Source organism: Furipterus horrens, unplaced genomic scaffold (genome assembly GCF_987537825.1).
Source record: "Furipterus horrens unplaced genomic scaffold, mFurHor1.1.pri manual_scaffold_17, whole genome shotgun sequence".
Lineage (NCBI taxonomy): Eukaryota > Metazoa > Chordata > Mammalia > Chiroptera > Furipteridae > Furipterus > Furipterus horrens.
The window spans coordinates 100,307,281-100,333,808 of record NW_028327187.1 but is presented as its reverse complement, the minus strand read 5'-3'; the positions used below and the strand labels follow the sequence as shown (position 1 = coordinate 100,333,808).

The 26,528-nt window shown below is 39.4% G+C and overlaps 1 protein-coding gene across 1 annotated transcript; it reads right to left on the bottom strand.

Annotated features, from left to right (window-relative positions):
• Positions 1-1,919: 1,919 nt before the first annotated feature.
• Positions 1,920-6,548, bottom strand: NR0B1 (nuclear receptor subfamily 0 group B member 1). Its single transcript, XM_090265160.1, has 2 exons — positions 5,579-6,548; positions 1,920-2,202 (listed from the first exon to the last, which is right to left on the bottom strand). Exons 1-2 carry the CDS (start codon positions 6,546-6,548, stop codon positions 1,958-1,960), a joined length of 1,215 nt encoding a protein of 404 aa, XP_090121286.1. The 3' UTR covers positions 1,920-1,957.
• Positions 6,549-26,528: the final 19,980 nt, after the last annotated feature.

Below are 26,528 nucleotides of genomic sequence, written 5' to 3'. Positions count from 1 at the left end.
GTACTGACTGTTTACAGTAACACTTTTTGAAACAAAAAAATGCTTGTGCTGCCTGTGCAAGTTGCTGCAAGCACTTCAGGTTCAGGATTGCTGAGCCCAGATGACATATGACAGTGTGACTGTGAAACAGCAGGGGTAAGCCAGCTCCTGCACTGTCCTGCAGAACACCTTCATGTGCCGTGCACACTTGGCAGGTGATGAACTTGTGCCACAGACAGAACTGTTTGGAACTGACTAACTGTGCCTCTGAAAGCAAGCACTAAACTGAGAACCCTGGGGCAGGAGGAACAATGATGGGAAGCCTCATTGGGGACCCTGGTATCCTGTATTGCCTGACCAATGTATGTCCTTCTTGGTGTATAGATCCTGGGAGAATGGAAGAAAGACGTAGTTAAGAGTAAACTCTTTGTTTCCAGGGGACCTCTGTGCCGTCATGTGCCCTCAGGGATTGCATTGCCTGTGTGTGTGTCCTGACCTTCGTGACATTGCCAGACATGTGCTGAGCCTCAACTGATGCCTCAGACCAGGTAAATAGAGAAACTTTTTAAGGAAGCCCCTGGGCTTTCCAAGACAGATCTTTACAATTAATGGGTTCTGTTTTAGCTGGCTAAGTCCATGACCCATACAGGGCAGAAGTGAGATCAACACGTTTTAAAACGATTTTACTTTTTATTTATTTATTTATTTATTTATTTTTAGAAAGAGGGGAAGAGAGGGAGAAATAGAGAGAGACAAACATCAGTATTTGAGAGAAACATCAGTTGATAACCTCTTACATGATGTAGCCCACAACTCCGGTATGTGTACCAGTGGGGAATCAAACTGGTGAACCCCTTGTTCACAGGCCAGCGCTCCACTGAGCCACACCAGCCAGGGCTAAAATTTAACACTTTTAATATGTTTTTGCACATTACCTTTGTAATCCTAAGTATTTAATTTGCTGCATTATTCTGAGAGCCTGATTCTGAGATGTCCATAAGATCCACCAGACTGCCAAAGGGGTCTGCACACAAGAAAGTTGAGGACTCCTTGCAATGGGTCTAGATGTATTAATCACTAATGGGCAATTTATTATCTATAAGTGAATAAACATTTAGTACCCTAAATTTTATCCAGAAACAAAGAAGAACTAGTTCTACAGATGACATTTAAGGGGGCAGCAGGAGCCAACAATAAAGTCACTGGATGATTTCATGCTATTCTTGTTCAGTGTGATGGTTACATATATAATATATATAAAATATGAGATATAATTTGAGATTTATAATGATTTTGAGATTTCTAGAACTATAGAATGTAAGTTTCTTTCTGGCTTTTATTTACTATATGCAGAAAAAATCTCAAGCTAAAACTGAAAAACTCCTAAATCACTTTCAGACGCCTCTATGATTACAAACTGCCACTGGACTCTACTTGGTGCAGACAGACTTCCATACAGCTAATGAAAGTAGAAAGGAAGGCAGAGACAGACTGACTCTCACTGGAACTGGCATGTCATAGTATTAAATTCCATAATGTCATCTACAAAGATAATTTAATTTTTGTTTATGTTGGCTAGGTTTTTAAATATTTTTTGAAGTCTTAAACAGTGTTGAAACCTTTTGCAATCAAGTTAATGGTTAATACCTTAACATTTATTAAAATGTATTACAAATCTGATATTAGCAGTTTCAGTGGAGAGTCACTAAACTTGTGAAAATAGCCTATTAATGTAGTACCCTGTTCATTCCTTACAGATGTGCAGAGATGTTAACTGTTGCAAATGTTTTCCTTCAGAGTGAACCAGTATGAAACGGGATTTTCTAATTGTCTGTAACTAAAGTTTTTCTTTAACTGAATAGAAAAATACTATGCATGTAAAAATACTAAGAAAGTTTACGCTATTTTACACGATTCTACACACAGCTCCTTATCTTTTCTTAATGGCAAACTGCACTTGTGTAGCCCACAGATGCCTTTACAAATCTGTGCAGAGCATTTCCAGCATCATATCATCCATGCTGACTGTGCCAATGACTGGCCTGAAGAACAGTTCAGCAATGGCTCTGGCACTGATGAATCGAAGCTCAAAAAGGACACTATTCAGCTCGGCAACTCTGGCATGGAACATCCTGTGCATCATCCTGGTGTGCTCGCCGAGGATCTGCTGAGTTCCCCACTGAAGCCCCTGAACATACTTCACACACTGCAGGCCTGGCAGATCTGGAAGAGAAAATGGGAGAAAAATATCTTTGTTATTAACAGCTTACTCACAGAGTCCTTTGCTAGCTTTTTAATTTATTTAACTTTTTTCTTTTATTGATTCTAGAAAGAGAGGAAGTGAGGCAGAAAGAAAGGGAGAAAAACATTGACCAATTGCCTCCTGTACATAAGCCATACTGTCCAGAGCCTTTGCTAGCTTTTTAAATATATCCATTTCTGTCCCTTCCCAAATTAAATAAGAGCTCAAGCTTCCTGGTGAAAAGTTTTCTAGAACCAGGATAAATGCTAAACCAGTTCTAAGTTTTCAGAAGCAATTTTTTCAAGAATGAGACATAATATAATTATTCTTACTTATTATCCACTATGTTTGTATCCTCACACTTAAGAACTGCTGGCCCTGAGCCAACAAATGCACACTTAATTCAATGTGACAGTATAATATAGTTTAATGAATCATTTCTCAAGTTCACTATCTGTGCAAATATGAGGAAAGTAAAATTATTTCAAGAAGTGAACACTTTACCATTTGCCTGTGGGAAACAGGCCTAATGACAAGAAGTTCTGCCAGCTGACAAATATTTTACCATCCTCCCATGAGTTTTCCACCATTATAATAATTATCCAGCCAATGGTGGTAAACTTCACAGACACAAATTGTGACTCAGTCTTATTTTAATTATTTGCTTGCAGCCCGATTTTAGTCTTGAGTCCCATAATAATTTAAGAGATAACATTGACCACTTAGCTCATTGTATCATGATATCTGTATTGGGGAAGGTGAAAAAAAAAAAGCGTGATTCTAATGAGTCCTCCTAAAAGCCCTTTTAAAAAAATTACTTCAAAGTAAGAGGGCTTTGAAAACATTGTTTTACAGCCATTGAAAGGTTAAAAAGTTAACATGAAAACACCATGGACTGCAACATGGTTCAAAAGTAACTTTTCAAATAGAGAACACATGACCTTCTTGCAGTCCAGTGTGAGACCTAAGTAAAATGGAGTGAAATACAATGCAGGAAAGATGAATGCCTGTAAATTTAAGAAGGTGGTAAGAGGAGGCTGCTTTCTAAAACCCTTTGATCCTCCATGATATTACTGTCAAGTTCTTCAACTTGTATTTAATTAACTACCAATTCATCATTCTGTTTAATTGATGTCAAGGATGATTGCAATTATTTTCCTTCTCTTTTTCTACAAAATCCAACTGAGAAGTATTTTAAAAGCACCATCATAATCTTCACAGAGTAGCAGAACTAGTGGGTGTCCTTTAAAAAAAAAAAAAAGCAATAAATGAGTCATTCCTATCAGAGGCAAATACCAAATTTGATAAATAAATTAAGACCAAGAAAAGCAGCATCTCTAATCTATATTCCAATTCTGATTACCCCAGTATACACATTAACATCCACTACTACCTACAGCTCAGTATCCAGGTTTAGGCCCAATTTTATTGAGTTTGAATTTCATTGATAAGGATAAGAAGAGGGTTGCATGAAACTCCACAGAGCCATAAAGCTCCTCTAGGTCAGATTCATGGCTCATTAAAACTTTATCTTGTGAACTCCACATTACTGTTATCTGCTTTAATACCATACTTTCCCTTTTCCACCTCACCCCCACCCCAAAGAAATGTGTTTTTCTTTTCTCCAAAGAAGGCTTGCCTTCAAAGTAAATTCAGGGAAGAAAGATGGATAGATGGGCTCCATAGTTTAAAACAAATGTTTAAACATAAAGACCAGATAATAGAAAACGATAAACAGCAAAGAAAAGGCACACTTAACAGGCTTTACTTTTCCTCCCAATACAGGTGCATTTGTGTTTTAAATACACTCAGCTGATTGGGAAGATTGCAAAAAGCAGAGCAAGAATAAGGAAGATGTGTGTGTGCGCGCAAGCGCGCACATGTGTGTGAAAACTGTGCAAAACAACAAAATAGGGTGGAGGAAAAGAGGGGAACTAGTGAAATGTAAACTTCTGGAAACTGAGCCTCTGTCTTATTTTTGTATTCCAAAAGAATAAGGCACATGGTAGATGTTTAAGAACACAGGCTGAAGGAGCAAGTAAACTATTTCCCAAAGATCTTAAGAACCACCTGGGGCACTTATTATGAATTCAGGTTTGCAGACCCTGGACCAGAGCTATGTTATCAGAGCCTATAGGGGCAGGGCCTAAAGAGACTTTAAACAAGCCCCTCCTCCCACCCCAGCCCAAGTGTTTCTAATGCACAGGCAAGTTTAGAAAACAATGATATAAGCAAAATGAGCTGAGGTCTCTAGGTCCTGAAAGGTATTTGAGTTCTAAATGAATTATTTTCCCACTAAATACTGCTCTATACCCCTTCAAAAAATGCTAGGCAGGAGGTAAGGACATAACCTGAGGCTCTTGGTGTCAGGAAAAAAATGTTATGAAAACTATCCCAATGCAAGCTGCCTGTCCACTGTGGTCCTTTTGGAAGGATTCCGGTGAAAGATGACTTTAGTACTAGGACATACTTGAGACTAGGCTCTGGACTGTCCAGGAAAAGGTTCTCCCATGATTTGGTTGCGCTGTGGAGGACAGTGTCCAGCATCTAACAGACACTGGGCCCAGGAAAGAGGAGGCCTATGGTCCACAACTCACTGGCCTTTTACTTGGCAGTAAGGTCCCTTGGGACTAGGATACCTGATCTGCAAATGGAACAGAGGGCAGGGAGACTTGATTAGGAGATCTCTAAGGTCTTTTGAAGCTCTAAAATACAGTGCTCCTGCTCATAGTCCCTAGTGTGTCATTTTCCTGCCCCATTGCTGGCCTGATATTCACAGATACTTGGAGGATGAGATAGTGCAGCTGCTTAGGACCATAAAAATGACTGTTCAGAGAAAGACCCATGAAACACTAAGTCCAGGGTCCTGCCTGACAGTGTCCCCAAGGGATAGTCTCACTGTGGATTTTTCATAAATCTTTCCTTTCTTGCCAGCCTTAACAGAGTTCCACCAAACAGAAAGGTTCTAATGAATTTCAGAACTGGGTTTCAGAAAGAAAAGTTGCAGACTTTGCAGTAAACACAAACTTTTTTAAAGCTATGCTACTGGATTTAAAAGATGAGAGGAGAAGGAATACCCATGTCCCTTGAAGGCACAGACTTCTGTGTAGTAACAGAAAGTTGTAGAGAGATAAGTACAAACCTCAACAAAGTACCCCCCTCCTCTAGGCTGAGTTTCTGGTACCAGCCCACCTACAAGAAGTGGTTTCTGGAGCTTCCCCTAACTGTGCTGAGTTAGTTGCCATTCTTCACTTTTGCCCAGACACTCCCCTGACCACTGAAAGTTTTTCACCGCCTGTGTCCTGGTAGACACTGTCCAAACCCCCACTGAACAGAGTCCGAGGCCGGCACACTTACCTGGGGTAAAGAGCACGATTCCCTTGAGGTAAGCGTACTCCTTGGGACTGATGCCCTGGCTCCAGCACTTGGCAAGGAAGCTCTTAATAGCTCGGACCTCAATGGTTGACGGCGATGGACCGGCCTCTGTCCGCGGTACCAAGTGTTTCGTCGGCCGCGGCTCATCATCTGCGGTCTCAGGCTTGCAAGTGGTGAGGGTACTCTGCAGCCCACTGGGCATCAAGACCTCCACGGTCTCGAAGTTGATGTGATCCTGGGCCAGCTCCAGCATGAGTAGCGGCGCCCAGCCGCTGCGCACCAGTACCAGCTGCTGGTCCAGGGGCAGAACCTGGAAACAGGGTAAGTGCTTGACAAAGCGCATCGTCTTCAACAGGCACGCTGAGGCTTCCTCGCAGGTCACCTGTTGAGTCTTGAGGGTCACCCGACACTGTGCGCCACCGGGGGGGTTCCACGAGGAAGCCCCCGGCAGCACTCTCGGCTGAGCCACCTGCGTTTGTTTTGCGCTCCTGGGCATGTTGTAGAGGACTCTGCCCTGCCGTGGGTGGTCTTCACCGCAAAGGCAGCAGCGGTGCATGAACGCCATGGCCTTCCCGCCGGGAGGCCCATCTCTGCCCACCGGGGGCTCCGAGCCACACGAACAGCCCCAGCAAGCGCTCCCCAGCGGCGCCTGGGGCGCTCCGGCAGATTCTTGCATTTGTTTTGCGCTTGTGAGAATGTAGTAGAGGATGCTGCCCTGCCGTGGGTGGTCTTCACCGCAAAGGCAGCAGCGGTACATGAACGCCATGGCCTTCCCGGCGGGAGGCCCATCTCTGCCCACCGGGGGCTCCGCGCTACACGAACAGCCCAGGCACGCGCCCGTCAGCGGCGCCTGGGGTGCCGCCGCTGGTTCCGAAGCCTCTTGCGTTTGCTTAGCGCTCAGCAGCATGTTGTAGAGGATGCTGCTCTGCCACTGATGGTCCTCACCTGCCATAGCCGAGGTGCCCGCAGCCCAGCTCTGTCCAGTGGCCGGTGCCTGGGATGTATTTATTCTGAGCGCGGACGCACGCGCGTCGGCCGCCTCCTCCTGGGCATGGGCGTGGAGGAGCGCGCGGCGCTGCACTCCAAAGTGTTTGGTGGTGACTTCAGCAGTTCAAACCGGGCAGATACTCCTTAAAGGCTGGAAATAGAAGAGAAACAGAGGCACCAGAATTCCTAGACACTTCTCTTTTTCCTCTCATTACACCCTTCCCTGCCTCTGGAAGACCAGAGCAGAGCACAGGGTACAGGCATTTGGGACACTGTTCGAACTCTTTCCATTGATTTCTGGCATCTAATTTGCTCTCTTTATTGGGAGGGTAGGGGTGCCTAAAGGGGGAATTTTTTTCTATGCCATCTTTGCAAACTTTCATTGAATGATCAAACTTTATACGACTTATATTTCATATATGGATAGAGAGATCTCATTTTCAGGGACCTTGAAAAATACAGACCGTGGGAACTTGGTAGAAATGCCCACTCTCAGGCAGCAACCAGACATTCTGACTCTGAATCTGCATTTTAATGACCTCCCCAGGAGATTTCCATGCACTTTAAATTTGGAAAAGCACTGGTCTAAGGATGCTGTCATAAACAGTTTTGATTGATCCAATTAATATTTATGAGCACCCACTCTGTCTTAGATGCTGTGTTAGAGAGCTGGGGGCAGCAATTAGGATATCAAAGTGGCCAACGTTTGGTAATATAATAATCAGAAGGGGCTAAAGGTTCAGTGAAAACTTTGAATTCTTCTACAGGTATTACATTGGGAAGATGAGTAATTCACATTTCTTCTCCCACCCTTTCTAAGAAAGTAATGAGAAACAGGTTTCAAGAAACCTGGACCCTTTGGTCCTCACTTGCTTCGTTCTTTGAGTTCCATACAGGCATTGAAATCAGTGCATTTCTTCACATTACCAACTGCCCCTTGGGTAACTAGCTGATTGTTTCACCAACAAGCTGGGTAACTTCAAAATCACAATGCTTTAGTCCTCAAATTCCTCTTCTTTAAAATGGGAAGTTCATTTTGTGGTCTCTTGGGTCCAGTACTGAAGACATGGAGCAGTAAAAGAGGGACTGCTGTATACCTCTGGTATAGGATCCTCTTTCTCTTTTCTTAGTTTCTCTGAAAAACTGGAATTCTGACATAAGAGGAAAACCTAGGAGACACTTATTTGCATTCAACCCAGAATTTTATTATGCCTATAGGAGGCCCTATAACACAGTGGTTAGATCTCTAGCACTGACACCAGATAGACTGAATTTTAATGGATACTTTGTAGTTCCCTGGCCTTAGAAAATATATATTTTTTTACTGCTGTTGTAACAAGTTACCAAGTCACAGATTAGTGACTTAAGCAACAAATTTATTATATGTTACAGTTTTGGAGGCCGGAACTCTGAAATCGGTTTCACTGGACTAAAATCAAGGTGACATTTCTTCTAGAAGCTCTAAGGGAGCATCTATTTCCTTGCCGTTTCCAGCTTCTAGAAGCTGCCTGCATTCTTTGGCTCCTGGCCACATCACTCGTACTCTGTTTCCGTCTTCTTTCTGACTCCTTTACAGATTTTTATAATTACATTGGGCAAACCCAGATAGATAATCTAGAATAATCTCTTCATCTCAAATTTTTTCAATCACATTTACAAAGTCCCTTTTACCATATAAGATAATATGTTCACAGGTTCCAAGGACTAGGACTTGGACATCATTTGGGGGCATTACTTAGCCTTTCACAGGAAAGCTACTGTACCTCAATTTCCTTATTTGTCAAATATGAACAACAGTCTCTGTGAGATAGTCTTCATATATGAGTTAATTTATATAGAATGTTTGCTTGGTACAAAAGTGTTGGATATATCAACCATTATACCCTCCCCCTCTTTAATAATGTGGAATAATTTCAGGTTTAGGAGGTGATACTATACATCAGCACTACCGTTATTCTATCTCTCCTAAGGAAACCCACCTTCACCTTCCACCCAGAAGCTGTCTCAGATTCTTCTGCATGTCCACATTTCTTGGCCCATACTCAAAACACTGGTTGGGTTACCTGGTCCCAGGTATTGGAAATGTTACCTCATTGCCCATTTTTTCATCATTTGCCATTTCTAACAGCAAAGCTACTATTTTGTGTATGGTTATTGCTGCTTCTACAGTCTTCCTGCTTGATGAAGTCACCAACCAGCCTAGCTGAAAACCCAGCCCTCCTCAGTTCAACCTTAAGTTGTCAGTACTAGTTACTTTTAACTGTTACTGTATTTATTTTATTTCTAACACTTATCAGAGTATGATATGATTGATTGATTTAGTTATTTGATGCTCATTGATTATTGTCCTCTACTAGTATAAAAGTCCCTTGAGGCAAGGAATAAGTCACTCTGTATCCCCGCAACTAGAACAATGTCTGGCATGCAGTAGATTCTCAAGAATACATTTGTTGGCCATCCATATCTTTATAGAAAGAGAAGAAGGCTACAATTTGTACTCTAGACAGAGCAAGCATTCACACACAACTATTGCTGCAGTGAAGTTGGAGGGAAGAGAAGTTAGCAGGCTCCATTGGACTCAGAGCTTTCTGGAGGCATTTCTTTTGGTACCTGGAGTGCTGCAGCACTGTGATAAAGTAATAAGAGGACTGAGTTAACAGTCAAAAGACATGACTTTGAATTTGGACTTTTTCACTCTAAAGATGTAACAATTAATAACTCATTTAAGTTCAGCCTTCACACTTGTGAAATGGGGAAAAATACTATACACCAATATTAATCTGCACACTCTAAGTTTTCCAAAGGTTGTTTTTTCTCTCAATATATTCCTTTATATAAATGTCTGATGACCTCTTAATTACATTCAAAATATATTTTTTAAAAAGAAATTATAAAGCAACTTAAGCTTATACTCATTCACTTTCTAATGATTTAATATCAAGCATTTAACATTGTATTAGTTTTTTCAGCTATGAAATCAGAAAAAAATGCTATAAACTATTTTAATATATGCACCCTAAACCTGTATATTTCAAGGGTTTTTTTCTAAATCTCTTTCATCTTATAACTGTATTTAAAAAAAATCCCAGTAACTTAAACTCATTTTTGTGACTTTAATCATTCACACCTCACACTTATTAGATGCCCTTGACTTTCACTTTCAGATATTGTCTCAAATGGATACTTCAGTACAATGCCGAGAACCATGCACTTGTAATATATTCATTAGAGTTCTGTTCCTTTCCAGGAGCAGAGTCTTCTGATTTTTTTATTTGTGGTTTGTTTGTTTGTTTGTTTGTTTGAAGTTGTGATCTTCTATTTGCAACTCTGAAGGACTTTCTAGGTTCTTTGGATTGACTGTTTCTAAAGAGAGATCGCTTGCTTGTCCTCCACAAGTATTCATCTTTGGAAATGTCAAGAGAAAACTGACTTCATCTTTACACTTTCCATTTTCCCCCCTAAATGAATAGCTCCTGAGAAGCAAAATCATCTACACACATCAGTAATGCCAACCTACTGGTTGCTACAGTGAAGACATAACCTTCTAAGGCAGGCACAGCCTTCTTCGTTTGATTTGTTCCCTGTCCTCAGACCACTGTGACAGCTAGACAAAAGGACACTCATCAGCTGCACCTGTCATGTGGTGAGTTTGTCCACAATTGTAACTTGGATATTTACAGAGTCATTGTTCGATGACCTTGGTCAGTTGGGCACCTGCTCTTCAGAATCCATTATCTGTTCCACCTAAGGGGGCAGTAAATCTGCTCTGCTTGCTTGCATGCAACCTTCAACTTCAAAGCAATGCAACTTTCACTAAAGGATATAGGCATGAAGTACAGGTAGGAATAAAGATGGGTAAAATTGTAAAACTGACCTTTGTACAACAAGCTGCTTTTGACCTGGGAAGGCGTGATGATCTGAAACGTGATATGAAATTTTAATCCAGGCTGAAAAGAGCTGGAATGCCTCAGAATTCAGCTCCTTCAATAAATAGGTAACAGGGTAACAGGGAGTAACAGTAGGGCTTTCCTGATTTTTCAAGGTAAATATTGGGTAAACACTGTTGTAGAAGAATAGTAGCCAATAAAATCTAAGAGATAAGCTTCCTCCTTTTCCTTTCCAAGACCCAGATGTCTAAAGCTCTTTTTGTGGAAGAATTAATAGGCTTTAGTTGCTGACTCATGAAACAAACCCCTGAAGATAATCTAGTCATCATTATTTATTTCCTGTTGGATGAGCTACAAAGAAGGCCTTAGGGGTCACATAGTTGCTGAGCTGAAATAATGACTCTCATTTCCACAGTAATTCACAAATTTTCTAAAATCAACTTTCCAAATCACTCAAACAATCACTTCATTCAAGGAAAAGTGTTCACCAAACCGATTTGTTTTACTGCATCTACCAATTTTGAATCCATCTCAATACCAGATGTTGAGTCAATTGTCTAATTAATAAATGCAATTGACTGACAGGTAAAAAATGATTGCCCCATTGGTTGACAAGCTACTAAAATTGATTTTACTGGTCACTTTGAAAATCATTGCTTTCTTGGTCCACACAGCTATGTCCCCTAATGGTGGTGGTAATGTTAGTTATAGACTCCCCTTGTATCAAAGTCTGGAACTGTTGGAATATCTCTCTCCCAGGAACTTGCTTTGTTTTCCCCTCCAACTTTTCTTACAACTTATTTCCCACAATCATTGTACCTAGAGTGCCTTGTACACTGCCTGGCATATTAAAGACACTCAACAAACAACTATTACTAAAACAGTGAGTGAAAAGTTTCTTCCACTTTACTAGGTTGCCCAAACTTTTCTCCTTTCCCATGATTGTGTGGGTTTAACAATCTTGCAGGCCCTGGTGGAAAAACCTAAGTCTCTTCTACTATTTTGATAATCTCAAAAATGAGAGTAAATATTTTATCTCTGTTTACTTCACAAAGTTGTTGAATGCAGACTTTGTGATGTGATATATTGCCCAACTAAATCAAGTTCCTGTATTTGAAATTCTCTCTCTCTCTCTACTCTCTCTCTCTCTCTCTCTCTCTCTCTCTCTCTCTCTCACACACACACACACACACACACACACACACACACACTGCATTGAAATAAGGGATCCTACAGTTGATAATCAGTCACTCAAGTTTGGAGTTAAATATGCTTAATATTAGTAGTGCCATAAACCTAATTGCTTTCTCTGAGCTCACAATAACAAGCATATGAAAAACAAAAAATATATATGTGAATGGATATGGGTGAATTTCTTTACTGCAGAGCAAAATGCTGGTGATGCAGAAAATCAAAACTTTTATTTCCAAACTGATGTTTTTGCCATGCTGGGTGTAGCTGGATTATTAAGAAGCAGCTGCCCTGGCTTGAGTTCTCTGAATCTGGCTATTACACAAGGATTATGTGCATGTGCCAGGGAGCTGACCCCAGGAAGCAGTGGTGAGAATGCAGAAAAAGTGAAACTTGGAAGGAGGGAAGGCCAATATCAAAGTGCATTGCTGAGGTTACTACTGTGAGCAACAGAGGTGACTCCTCCAGGGCCTCCCAGAATTGCTCACTCAAAGGAGGTGGCAGAAGTATTTATCTATTAGTTTCCAACCCCAAAGGTGAATATTTCCACCAATATCCATGGTATTGCAAAGCACAGTTCATATTTTAAAAAACACTGTGTGCGTGGAACTGTGTATCTACCTGTCTGGAATCAAGGGTATTGGCAAGAAGATGCAAGGCAGGGGATCTGAGAGGAATGGAATATCCTTGACTAGCTGCCCTGAGCTCAATCCAGTTGTTAAAGGAATTGGTTGGGGTGAGGCAATAACGACCTAAGCACTCTTCTGCTGAGCTTGCTCATCTTTAAAAACCACGTTGCCGTAATGTCCCAGGCTGTTTAATTCTTTAGATAAGTAAAGCGCGAGTGGGGGAGGCTGGCAATAACATTCCCACAGCATTGGATTATAATCTGTCCTGACCTGGTCTTTATCCAACAGTGTTACCAGCCACTATTACACAGTGAAAAAACAACCGAATTTCACCAGCTATCCACAACTTTTTTGCAACAGTAGGGATTGTATAATAACATTACATGTATCTTTTGGGTATTTCTGAAGACTGACATTATTAACAGGTTTTTAATACTTTATCAATCTATTCAAAGACATTTTGGCAAAACCAGAACCTTCACACAGGCCCACTCTACAGACCTGGGGTATGCCCAGATCAAGATACTCTAACTACATTGCTAGAATCTGTTTCTTGAAGCCTTCTGACCTTTCATTCCAATGTGAGTTATCCTTGATTCATATCCTGCAAGCAACCCAGTAGCCAGTTTTATCCACTCTACCTTCAAAATGTATATCAGATCCAATACTTTTTCATCACTATACCTTGGCTGAAGCCACTATCTTCTCTGACCTCAACTCCTGCAATAACCTCCTCACTGGCTTCCTGCTTCCATTGGTTCCCTGCCTACAGCTGGTTCTCCAAATAGTGATGCTTAAAGATAAGTGAGCTTTTATACCTTTTTATCACACTTAGGAAAATCTAGTGGTGTTTGGCCCTTGCTTTTAGAACCCTACAGGATCTGGCCCCGGCTCTCTCCCCAACTCTTATCCCTCACTCACTCTGCTCCAGCTACATGGCCTCCTTGACATTCCTCAGACCTGAAACCTCCCTCATCCAAATTGTTGCAACTCCTCCTGCAGTTAATCACATGGTTCATTTCTTTTAACTTCCATTTGCTTTGCTCAAATATCATGTCTTCAGAAAAGCTATCCCTGTCTGACTTCTCCGGCCTAAAACAACACCTCTGCCACCCTTTATCCTTGTCCACTTATCATCATACGTCTATGTGTATATTTATTGGATTATTTGTTTCTCGTTTGCCTCTCCCATGAGAATAGACATTCTATGAGCATAGAGACTGACACATTCACTGCTATGTCCCTAGCACCAGGAGCAGTGCCTGGAGCATGGTAAGTGATGAGTAACACGGAGTGGTTATTCTCCAGTCCTGTACCTGGCTACCTGTGTGGAATTTCATTTTCATTCTCCTGTCGACTGAGTAAGCTACTCTATGCATGGCTCCTTCATTAATTACCAGAACAACTAACTATCCAGCAACCCGTCCCTGCTTTTCGTGCCTCCTTTTTACCAGGTGGAAAATGCCAACCTTCTCAACAACTCTTTCCTGTGTCTTTCTTGGGTCATGATTTCCTCTGCCCTGGTTTATCTATCAGTGTAAATGTATCTCCCTTCTATCTTCCAAAAATCTATACAAAGCTCTGTTCCCATGGATTGTTTCCTTCTCAAAGCTGTAATCAATTTATATTGTCTGTACCATTTACTGTGTCATTTCAGTAGGATTCTGTGAGGAGAGGTAAATGTTTCTATTCTGCTTAATACCTTGAGCCCTACCTAACTTCTAATTAACAGTTTAGTAAACATGAAACTGTGAGGACTCTGTGCTGTGTGTGTGTTTTCTTTAGAATTTGTATAAATGTGAGAAAATATTCCAAGGAACTTAGCCCAAAATGGTCTGGAGCCCACAATTTTCAGGATGGTGGAATTTGGTTTATAGGCCACTAAAGGGAAACTGTCAAGTGCCGCTTCCATGACCTCCCTCTAGCTAGAGTCTGATGGACGAAAGTAGAACATGTCATTAGGGACCAGACCCTAAAGTAACATTTCAGCAGCATTTGAAGTGGGCATTCCACATGTGAGAAAGAACACATTCAAATAAGAAATTAAATTTTCATAACAATTCTGCTAAAAGTACAAGTACTCTAATGGAATTTGCCATTTCTCTTGTATCTAGAACTGTATGTATAAGAAAGTTTCTAACAATCTTTCTGCATTCATCTCTCAACTTTTGCCCCCTATTATAGATGCCTGCACAGATATTGGACATCCCCAAAACACATCGTGCTTCTTGCTATTCCTTTAAAATTAGATTTTTTTACACCTTTATAATTATGAATATGATATTTGTTTCTAGAAGGTCCTTCTTTTTTTTTTCAAAAGATCTTTGAACTCTTATAAAGACTTCCAAATTGAAATTCACTGTCATTTCCTACATGAAGCATTCCCAAAACCCCTTAAATAGGGTTTGTCTCTTTCTTCAGTGTAATCATAGTCCTTTCCACATGTTCTATGAGCTTTCAATATATTATTTATAATTATTTAGATGCATTTATTTCCCTATAAGATGAGGTTCTTAAAAATGTAAATAATGTCACATTCATTTTTGTAGTCAGTGTCTTCCTCATATTGGGATCTATATGGGTCAATTTGAGCTAGTTATGCTATATAACAATTAACCCACAAAACTTGATGGTCCATAATAGCAAAGGTATGTTTCTTGCTTATGTTATCATGGGTAGGTTGGGGCTCTGTTTCATGCTATCTTCACTCCAAGGTCCAAGTCAACAGAGCAAATTCCATCTGGAACATCGTTGGTTTTGTGACAAATAGGAGAGAAATAAGGTGATTCATGAGATTATACATCTTCTGGATATATACCCCCAAAATTAAACCATTTATTCATAAAGATATATGTACCCATATGTTCGTGGAATAATTATTCGCAGTGGGCAAAACATAGAAACGATTGAGGTGTCCTTCTACAGATGACTGAATAAAGAAGTTGTGGTCGTCGTCGGCGGCGGCGGCGGCGGCGGCGGCGGCGGCGGCGGCGGCCGTCCGTCTCGAGAGACGATGGTGTAGCTTCTTAAGAGTCTATATGCACCGCCGAGAATGGTTGTGCAGTCCGACTCGGGAGTGACACGGTCTCTGTCTCCTCCCATGTTGAATCGACATCTTGCGATGACGCTGGAGTGTCCTCTCCAGTGAAGCTGAAGCTACAGAGCCTGGGCAGGGTGATATGGAGGGTCTGCTGTTGCCCATGCAGCAGACCCAAAGAAGTTGTGGTACATATATATATACAACGGAATACTACTCAGCCACGAGAAAAGATGAAATACTGCCACTGTGATAACATGGATGAATCTTGAGAATATCATGCTAAACAAAATGTCAGAAAAAAATCAAGAACCATATGATTTCACTCATAAGTGGGATATAAAACTGAAAGTAACAAACAAAAAAACTTCATAGACAGACAGCAGCATGGTGGTCACCAGAGGGAAAGAGGGTTAGGGAGTGGTAATAAAGGGTAAAATGGGTCAAATATATGGTGAAAGAAGGAGATTTGACTTTGGCTGGTGAACATGCAATGCAGTATATAGATGATATATTATAGAATTGTACACTTGAAACCTATGTAATTTTATTAATCAAGGTCACCCCCAGTAAATTTAATAGAAATAAAAAAGTTTGCTGTGACACTCAATCATTCAATTCAAAATAATAGTACCTTGAACAATATAGAAATCCATTCTTTCTCATTTGTAATCGATCCGGGGACAGAAATTTCATGGCTGTTAAGACATCTCCATGTTCAAGGATCCATCACGGACATCTTTCTATCTTACTTTTTCTCTACACTGTTAGCCTACTTCTTATGGTCAAGATGACTGCTTCAGCCATTGAATTCACATTCTAGCCACAAGAAAGATGGATGAGACAAGGAATTAGTGGAAATCTCTTTGATCATGTTTACAAAGAAGCTATCATGCCACAATTTAACTTTTCATTAAATAAAACTTAGTCACAAAGTCATGCCTGGCTTGAAAGGAAGAGTGAGAACTGTAATCTTTACACAGTCACAGCCCTGGTAAAAATCAGGGGTTCTTTTAGAAGATAAGAAGGAGGAAATGGACTTTGAAGTAGACAGTCATCTCTAGTATAGAATATATTTCAAAATATAAAATAAATATGCTATTCTGACTTGTAAAATAGTATATGCCTTTTCTGTCTCAGCCATTCTCCTTTCCCCTGCCCTTGCCACCCACCACCCAGCCTATAGGCCTTACCACAAATGTTCAAGCTTCTCTATAATTTTGTAATATGTGGCTCATCCAAAGAAGTATGAGTTATATATTTACTGTATTTTGAAATGAGCACTTTTTACCTAGAGTTCTCATTCTGAGTACCAAAATATGAGTGATTCTCACTTGGGTCTAACAAATCACAATCTGTTAAAAACATTACTCAAAGAGGTTCATTTTATTGATGCTAAATTCATATAACACAAAATTTACCATTTAAACCATTTTATGGACACTGCCTTTTAGTATATTTACAATGCTGTGCAACCATTACCACTATCTAATTTCTGAACATTTTCATCATCTCAAAAAGAAGCCCTGAACCCATGTAACAATTACTCCACATTTCTCCCTTCCACCAAACCCTAGCAACCAGTAATTTGCTTTCTGTCTCTATGGATTTACCTCATTCTACACATTTAGTATAAATGGAATCATGCAATATGTGGCCTTTTGTGTTTTGCTTATTTCGCTTTGCATAGTGTTTTCAAAACTCATCCATGTTGTATGGTATAACAGTACTTCATTCCTTTTTATGGCCAAATTTATTCCATTATTTGAATATACGACATATTGTCTACCCATTCATCAATTAATGGACACTTGGTTTTTTTCTGTTTTTTGGCTATTATTGGTAATGTTGCTATTAACATTCACATATAGATTTTTGTTCGGATATATGTTTTTATTTTTCTTGGGTATAAATACGTCGGAGTGGAATTGCTGGGTTATAATTCTATATTTAACATTCTGAAAAACAGCCAAACTGTTTCCCACAGTGCCTAAACTATTTTACATCTCCACCAACAAACAAGGTTTACAACTTATATACATTTTCACCAACAGTTATTTTCTGGTTGCTTTTCTGTTTTTTAAATATTTTATTTATTTATTTTTAGAGAGAAGGAAAGGATGGGAGAAAGAAAGGGAGAGACACATCCATGTGAGAGAGAAACATCGATCGATTCCTTCTTGTACATGCCCTGACCAGGGAGAGAACCCACAACCCAGGCATGTACCCTGACCAGGAATCGAACCGGTGACCTTTCACTTTGTGGGACCTTGCCCAACTGACTGAGCCATGCCTGTCAAGGTGTTTGTCTGTTTTTTAATTATAGCATCTCAGAGGGTGTCAAGTAGTATCTCATTGTGATTTCAATTTACGTTTTTCTAAATATTAATGGTGTTGAGCATCTTTTGATGTATTTGTTGACCATTTATATATCTTCTGTGGCAAAACGTCTGTTTGAGTCAGCCCATTTTTAATTGGGTTGTTTGTATTTTTGTGGTTGAGCAGTAAGTTTTTGTATATTCTGGATATTAATACTTTATCAGATAGATGATTTGCAAATGTTTCTTCCCATTCTGTGAACTGTCTTCTCAATTTTTTGATAAGTCCTTTGATGGACAAAAGTTTTAATTTTGAAGGAGTCCAATTTATCTTCTTTTCTTTTTGTTTCTTGTGCTTTTGTTGTCATATTTAAGAAACCACTGTCGAATTCATGGTCACAAAGATTTACACATGTCTTCTTCTAAGATTTTTTATGGTTTTAGCTCTTGTGTTTACATATTTGATCCATTCTGAATTGATTTTTGTATGGTATGAAATAGAGTTACAAATTCCCTTTTTTTTTTTTTCATGTTGGTATCCAGTTAACGCAACATCATTTGCTGAAAAGGCTGTCCTTTCCCTTATTGAATAGTCTTGGCACCCTTGCCAAAAACCAGTTGACCATAGATATAAGGGTTTATCCCTGGAATCTCACTATATATATATTCTTATGTTAGTACTTCATTGTTTTGGTTACAATGGCTTTGTAGTAAGTTTTGAAATAAAGAAGTGTGAAGTCATTTATTTAGTACTTTTCTTCTCCAGATTGTTTTGGCTATTTGTGCTTCTTTGTAATTCCATATGAATTTTAGAATTAGTTTGTTCGTTTCTGGAAAAAAAGTGTTGGAATTTTGATAGGGTTTTCATTGAATCTTTAGAAGGATTTTAAGAGTATTGCCATCTTAATGATATTAAATCTTCTAATCCATAAACACAGGATGTCTTGTCATTTATTTAGGTCATCTTTAATTTCTTTCAACAATGCTTTATAAATTTTGGTGTACAAGTCTCATACCTCTTTGGTCAAATTTATACCTAGGTATTTTATTTTTATACTATTATAAGTGGAAATGCTTTCCTAATTTTATGTTCAGATTTTTTTTACTTTAATGCATAAAATAGACTTACAATACTTTATAAAGTCAATTCATATTCACATTTTTACTGGTTTATAGAAATACAAGAGATTATTGTATGTTGAGCTTGAATTGTGCAATTTTACTGACCTCGTTTATCAGCACAAGTAGCTTTTTTATAATTCTTTAGGCTTTTTATACATAAGATTATATCACTGTGAATAGAGATAATTTTATCTTTCCTCTCAAATTTTGATACCTTTCATTACTTTTTCTTGTCCAATTGTTCTGGGTAGAACTTCCAGTACACTATTGAAAGAAAATGGTGAGAATAGATATGTTTGGCTTGTTCCTGATCTGACAGTGAAGTCTTTCAGCCTTTCAGTATTATACACGATGTTAGTTGTGGGTTTTTCATAGATGTTTTTATCTGATTGAGGTAGTTCCCCCTATATTCCTAGTTTGTTGAGTGTTTTTAATCATAAAATGTTACTAGGTTTTGTCAAATGCTGTTTCTGCATCAGTTAAGGTGATCATGTCTCTTTTTTCCTTCATTCTATTTATATTATATATTATATTAATTGATTTTCATGTGTTAAACCACCCTTACATTCCTGGGATAAATCCTACTGGGTATGGTGTATCATCCTTTTAATGTGTCTTTGCTCTTACTCATGGGTGACTGGACAACCCAAAATGGTTTAGAATAATGGCAGTCAACAGAAATTATTTTTGAGAAAAGATGATATGTAGAGTATAAATAATTAAATATTTAATGGTCAGAATTTTCTGTTTTGGAACGTCAATGAGAAAATGTTTGTAGATAGGAAAATAGATGGGCAATAGTACACTGTATGTACTCAATGATACATTATTACATTTTACTATAGGAGAAATCCTACACCTTTCTATCACTTACTTATGCAAAAGAAATGGTGGTGACCATTACATTTGAAGGGTTGATGCAGCCATTATATTTTAAAATTCACCTCAATGGTTTTTTTTCTAACAGAAATTCAGAATGAGTTTTAAACAAATATTTACAGTGATTGAAGGGGTTCACAGCAAGTATGTTTCCAAGTGATATTTGATTATTTCCAAAATTCAGATATATCAATGTATTTACTATCAAAGATTAATGAAAGGAAGAGAGGGAGGGAAGGAGGGAACAAAAGAAGGAAGAAAGGAAGGAAGGAAGGAAGGAAGGAAGGAAGGAAGGAAAGAAGGAAGGAAGGAAGAAAGGAAGGCAGGAAAGAAGGAAAGAAGGAAGGAAATGAGGAAACCCCTATCCCTGAAGTCAATTCTAAGAGATAAATCACACACAGTCTTTGAAAAATTTAAATAAGTTTTTTAACTCCCAGGTCAACTGTGAAGAGTATGTTGAGATATGTTGTTGGTGTTGTTACTTAAATATTTGTTATTCTATATGTACATGTATGCTGTTAAAATCCAATGACCCAAAGATTACAAGAGACAAGCCTGTAGTCTGACAGAATCATATTTATTGCTTCAATAAAGTGAGAGAGGTGAACTGCAGAGGGACTGTGGATTGCTGCTCTCAACAAAGGGAAGGATAGAGACATCTTTTGTAAGGTTTTGATTCCTATTGAAGGATTCAATGGAAAATCTCAGTGAAGTGGGAGCAGTTCTGAACGGATGAGTGTCTCTGAGGTCTGATCAGGAAAACCAGGCATTAACTAAGAATTGGGTGTTGTCTTGACCTAATGGCAGTTTGGCAACTAAGTATCCACAGTAATAGAAAGGAATAGCAGAGTGTACTTGGGAGCATCATTGGTAGGAAATCAACAAACATTCAAACTGGGGCAGAGGGTGGGAGAGTGGTACACAGCCTTGAGTGAATCGGTGTTTTCTGTTAATTTTGCAACTACTATTATTTGTGTCTATCCTTCCAGCATGATTTACAACAGACTTGCTTTTCTTCTGTTTTAATCCAAGACAGCTTTTTAAAGTGTCAGGCAGATTTTTACTGTTACAGTGCATATACTCTAGCATCTGTTGAGTGTCATATATAGTTAAGAGCTTCTTTTGGGTTTTAAATGACATTAAGTCTTTAAAGGTACTCTTTCGTCGTCGGTAGCCGTCCATCTCGAGAGACGATGGTGTAGCTTCTTAAGAGTCTATCTGCACCGCCGAGAATGGCTGTGCAGTCCGACTCGGGAGTGACATGGTATCTGTCTCCTCCCGTGTTGAATCGACATCATGCGATGACGCTGAAGCTACAGAGCCTGGGCAGGGTAATATGGAGGGTCTGCTGTTGCCCATGCAGCAGACCCCCCCTCTCTTCGCAGCTGAAGGGTCCAAGGGAAAGACAGAGTCAATACAGCTTGGGTTCAGGTGCGCCGCAGGAGTTGCCGGTGTTGACTACAACGTCAAACCGCCTTAGGGACTCCGGCTCCAGATTTTCTGTCGGGGTTTACTCCCTTAGCCTTTCCCCTGAAGAGGTATGCCGCAAGGCAGCGGAGGTTTTTTGGAGTCAGAGTTTTCCTTCTCTGATGTACCCTGACTGGAAGATCGAACCAGCGACACTTAGCTCGCAGGCCGACGCTCAATCCACTGAGCTAAACCAGCCAGGGCAGAAAGGTACTCTTTAGTACAAAAGCATGAGTATTTTCTATTCTTTGGGTTAAATTTAAATTCTCTTAAAAACTGAATAGGAAGTAAAAATCTCAAGGATCTACTTTTCTCTATTTTGATCACTGACACTTGTTTTTTTAATCAGAGAAAATTATTATTGTTTGATCATTGACTCTTGAGGGACATAAAACAGGAGGGTTAATCGAGTTTTGCCTCCAGCAGCTATGCCATGGATTTTTCTATAAAGACTAGTTTTATGCAAATCTTGATTGTAAGTAAATTGTTCCAGGGTATCTACAAACTCCTTGAGGGCAAGGATATTGTTTTATTCACATTTACACCCCCTCATATCTTAACACAGGCCTTTTACATATTACTCTCAATAAATATTTGTTGGATTGAATCCTATTTGTAAAAGAACTTTGAAAGCACTACGTAAAAGATTGAGTGTATTTATAAGATGAGAAAGAGAGAATTGTTTATCCTAAGTGTACCTGAAAGTGTGTATGTCATTTTAATGCTTTCCCGAAGGCTAAGGGATAATCAATCTTGACAGGCAAAACTATGCTCCTTTTTCCAAAGGAAAAGAGATTTTCCACATATATTTAGTAAAAGAATGTCCTATCCTTTACTGAATACCTTAAAATCATGGCTTAGTCATGTTTTATTTTTTCACCAATTTATCTAAAATTTGTTAAATATAAAAGTATCTAAAAATTTTAGAATTATAATAATGGCATTCATATTTATTAAACATATTAACCATTAACATATAACATAGTGTTTATTTTAGAAACAAAGTTTTCCCTGAACACAATAAAGTCTATTGATAATAATAGACTTTTGTTATTTTTCTGTCATGAGAAGCCATGTCTCTGCTCTGCAGAACAATAGATGATAGTTTGTATTTGTTTTGTTTCATTTTTTTTTTCAGATTTAATGTGTTTTATTGATTAAAATATTACATTTGTGCCAATTTCCCTTCCCTCTGCTCCCCTCCACCCAGTGGCCCCCCTCCCTCCAGTTGTCCCCCCCTTTTAGATTATGTCCATTAGTTGTGCATACGACGACGACGACAGTTCCTCCCAACCTCTCTCTGTCTATTCCATTCCCTCCTACCTTGATCCCCAATTCCTATATCATCTCCCTCCCTTTCCCCATTCCCCCTCCCTGTTGACCTCCCCCCAATATGCTTCCCGTACCCACGGTTCCTTTTCCACTCTCGTTGCCTATTTAGTTTGCCTTTGTTTCATCTCCTTAGCTTCTGTTTTTTTAAACCAGTCCCTTTAACATCTCATATAACAGTGGTTTGGATCTAATGAACTCTTTCTGTTTTATTTTGTCCTGGAAACACTTTCTCTGTCCTTCTATTCTGAATGACAGTTTCGCTGGATAGAGTATTCGTGGTTGTAGGTTTTGGATTTTCATTACTTTGAATATTTCTTGCCAGTCCCTTCTTGCCTGTAGGGTTTCCCTTGAGAAGTCTGCTGATAGTCTAATTGGGACCCCTTTGTACATAATTCTTTTCTTCTCTCTTGCTGCTTTTAAGATTCTCTCTTTATCTTTAATTTTTGACATTTTGATTATAATGTGTCTTGGAGTGGTTCTCCCTGGGTCCAGTCTCTTGGGAACTCTCCTTGCTTCCTGGACCTGCAAGTCTATTCCCTTCCCCAAGTCTGGGAAGTTCTCCTTTATTATATTTTCACTCAATTTTTCAAGTTCTAGTTCATCTTCCTCATTCTCTGGCAAACCAATGATTCTTATGTTGGGCCTTTTATAGCTGTCCCAGAGGTTTCTGATCCTCTCATTGTTGCTTCCCATTTCCTCTCGCTGCATTGGTTGACTGCTTGTTCCTTCTCCATATTCCAGTTTGTTGAAATGAACTCTGGATTTTTCTTCCTCACCATCTGTCTCGTATGCGGTTTTGTTCCTTTCGTTATGAAAGTTTTTCGCTTCTTTCTTATCTTTTTCCTACTCTTTTGTGAATTCTGTAAGCCACCTGATAACAATGGCCCAGAACTGAGCCTCTGACAGGTTTCTTATCTGTTCATCTGTCAGGTTCTCTATCTGCTGCCTGGTGAGTTGTGTCACCGGGATTTCTATAGTTGTCTGCCACATTTTGACAGATGCGTTTTGTTTTCTTGGGCCGGCTGTCGGGAGCAGTGCCTGTGTACGCGTCACAATTCAGCGACCGGCGCCTGTCCGCGACCTATTTCGCAGCCCTGTGGTGCTTTCTTTCTTTGGGGGCAGGGGTCCAAAATGGATTCACACAGTTATTCCGCTAGGAGACTGGGATCCGTCCTCCCACCCCCCTGGGCCTCACTGTTCAGGGCGATGCGGTGGCCGCTCTCCCCAGCGCTGGGGTCGCGCACCGCCAGGGGCTTGCGCAGCCGGAATTTTTCACCGCCCCGCCGCTGTCCCAGGTGCGACCGCAAACAGCACTGCCCTCTTTAACTCTTACCTGCCCAAATGGCACCGCTGGTTTATAACTTCATATGTTGGACTTCCGTGTAGTTTTATTTTCTGGAATTTCTAGTTATCCTTTGTTTTGAAGTAGATGTATTCCTCTCTAGTTGTAGAGGGAGACCTAGCGTGTCCGTCTAAGCCTCCATCTTGGCCGGAAGTCCCTGTTTTGTTTCATTTTTTAAAATTCAGTTTTTCTTCAAACCTGCTTGTTGAAATAGTGGGAAAGCTTTGTTCTGAATCAAGCCTAAATCCACAGTTTGAGCAACACATTTACATTGTAATTCCATTTATGATTTATGCATATATTTTATGCTATGAGAGTTCAGACAATCCAGAGATCTTTTTTGTCTTGAGAACACTGGACATGATTTCATGGAGGCTGAAATGTGAGCAGGGTATTGAGGAAGGGGATCCTCTTTTAATGGGCAGCAAGGATTTTCTAAGGATGATGTGAATTGAACAGTAGATGAGGATGAAAAAGTTATCTGTGAATTTTAAGTTTTCAAGTTTGTTGTGGAGTAGGTTGAAGGATAATTTGGATCAGACATAGTAAAAGACAATTTTAGTTTGGATTCCCTTCAAAGTAATTCTGCAACAAGAACTTGGGTGCATGCATGTGGCTTTTTAAGGAATTACTCCCAAGAAGAGTAAATGAGGAGGTGAGAGAGTGAAGGGAGAAAAGCCCCTCAGAAGGGTTCATTGATGAGCAAGTTACCTCTATGGGCAGCTGGGGCCCAATCCCTTTAGAGAATCCCCTGGTAACCAATGTGGAAAACAATGAAGAATTACTCCACTGAAGGAGGGGAAAGATGGAGTATTTATTTTTGAAAACTTATTCCCCATTTGTTGAGAGTAGAGGAATAAGCGTTACTATACCACCATACTTCTGAGTTGTTATTGCAGGCAGCTAGTCAGACTCTGAGGTTGCTCAGGAGATCCCTCAGATAAATAAGAAAAACAGGAACCCAAGATGCAAATTTGACAACAGGTTGGATACTGTCTCCACACGCAGCTTTATGTGAATTCATGAGAATTGAGAGCATATAGGAAGGGCCGACAAAAGAGTCTACTACAGTGCCCTTCAATGTCAAAGTATTTTTCAATAAATGATGGAACTCTCAAAATTAGCTGAGAAATTGAGTAATATGAAGATGAGTGTATCAGGAAGATGCATATAGAATTCTTTGGAGGATAAACATGGGAGGGCAGGACAACCAGATGTAGACCTATTGATATAATTTATGCATTAATTAATCAGGTTTTGAATTACTTGTGGTGTAGGCAGAATGGGTCACAGTGGAAATGGAGAGAAGGAATATTCTGGATAAAGTTTGAAAAAGCATGTCAAATGAGGGGGCTGCAGAGTAATAGGAAATTAGAAACTTTCTATTAGTCATGAGGAAGTAAAGTATAGCATAGAAAATCTAGTCAATAATATTGTAATAGCTATGTATGATAACATTTGGATACTGAAAATATAGGGGGACCACTCGGTAAAGCATATGATTGTCTAACCACTATGCTGTACACCTGAAACTAATACACAATAATATTGAATGTAAACTGTGGTTGAAACAATTTTAAAAAATAAGTAGGCAACTTTTTGAGTCTAAATCATTCGGAGATTCTTAGAAAGCCAAAAATATGCAGCTGGGGGCAGATAATGCAGAGAAATTATGAAGTTAGTGGATTTATACAGTCAATTCAATATTATAAGGACACTCAGAACTCCCTATTCCCTCCAGTTTCATTTCTACCTCTGAAACAGATTCTGGTTTGAGTCATGGTTTTGAATTTTTCTACCCATTAGAATGATCTAAGGAGGCTTGTAAAAATCCTGATGTTCAGGCTTCTTCCCAGGCCAATTAAATCAGACTAGTGACATCTAGGGTTTAATGGTTTTCAAAGCTCCATAGATGATTATAATGTGCAGCCATGATCAAGAACCATTGAATTGTAGCTATAAAATATTTAATAAGTTATACTTTCATACTTAACATCAAGTCACCTGTTCTAATTCTGGCTTTGTCCTGGTCACTGGGCTTTTTGCTTTTTCCTGGAAAAAATTAATTATCTTTCTTATTCAGCCACTGTGGTAACTGCATTCTCTTCTTTGTTAATATTTCCAGCACCCATGACCTCTATTTTTGCTAAGCTTCTCCAGCCTTGATCAATATCTGAACTTTAATCCAAAGGGTAAAAGTTTGTTGGCTGGCGCTTCTGATACCAACAACCTGCCAGCCTCATTGTCTTCATCACTGTCCCATGCTTCATCCCTAGCCAAATGAAGTCTCTAAGCCTAATAGAGCTGAGATTCCTCTGAAGTTCACAGCTACAGTAAGGTTTGCTTTTACTAATTATTTCCTATTATCTTTTTTTTTCTATTATGTAATAAGAATCCATTATGCTTCCCTTTTCTGAAAGAGCTGAGTGAAGCTCTAGTTTAGATTTTGGAAATGTGAAATTAAAACGTTGAAACACTTGCTATCAAGAAATTGAAGCGAATCAGTAACTATTGACTTCTGGCCAAGATGGAGGCATAGATAGAAACAGTGTCTCTACCACAACTAAGAAGGAATTTACAACCACTTCAAAACTAAAAAACAAGAACAAACAAACAAACAAACAAAAAAAGCCAGAAAATCCAGAAAATTGAAACTACAAGGAAGTTCAGCAAAGAAATAAAGAATAAATATTCAGCCAGAAAGATAGAAGGGGCAGAGCCATGACAGAGAAAATGAGGTT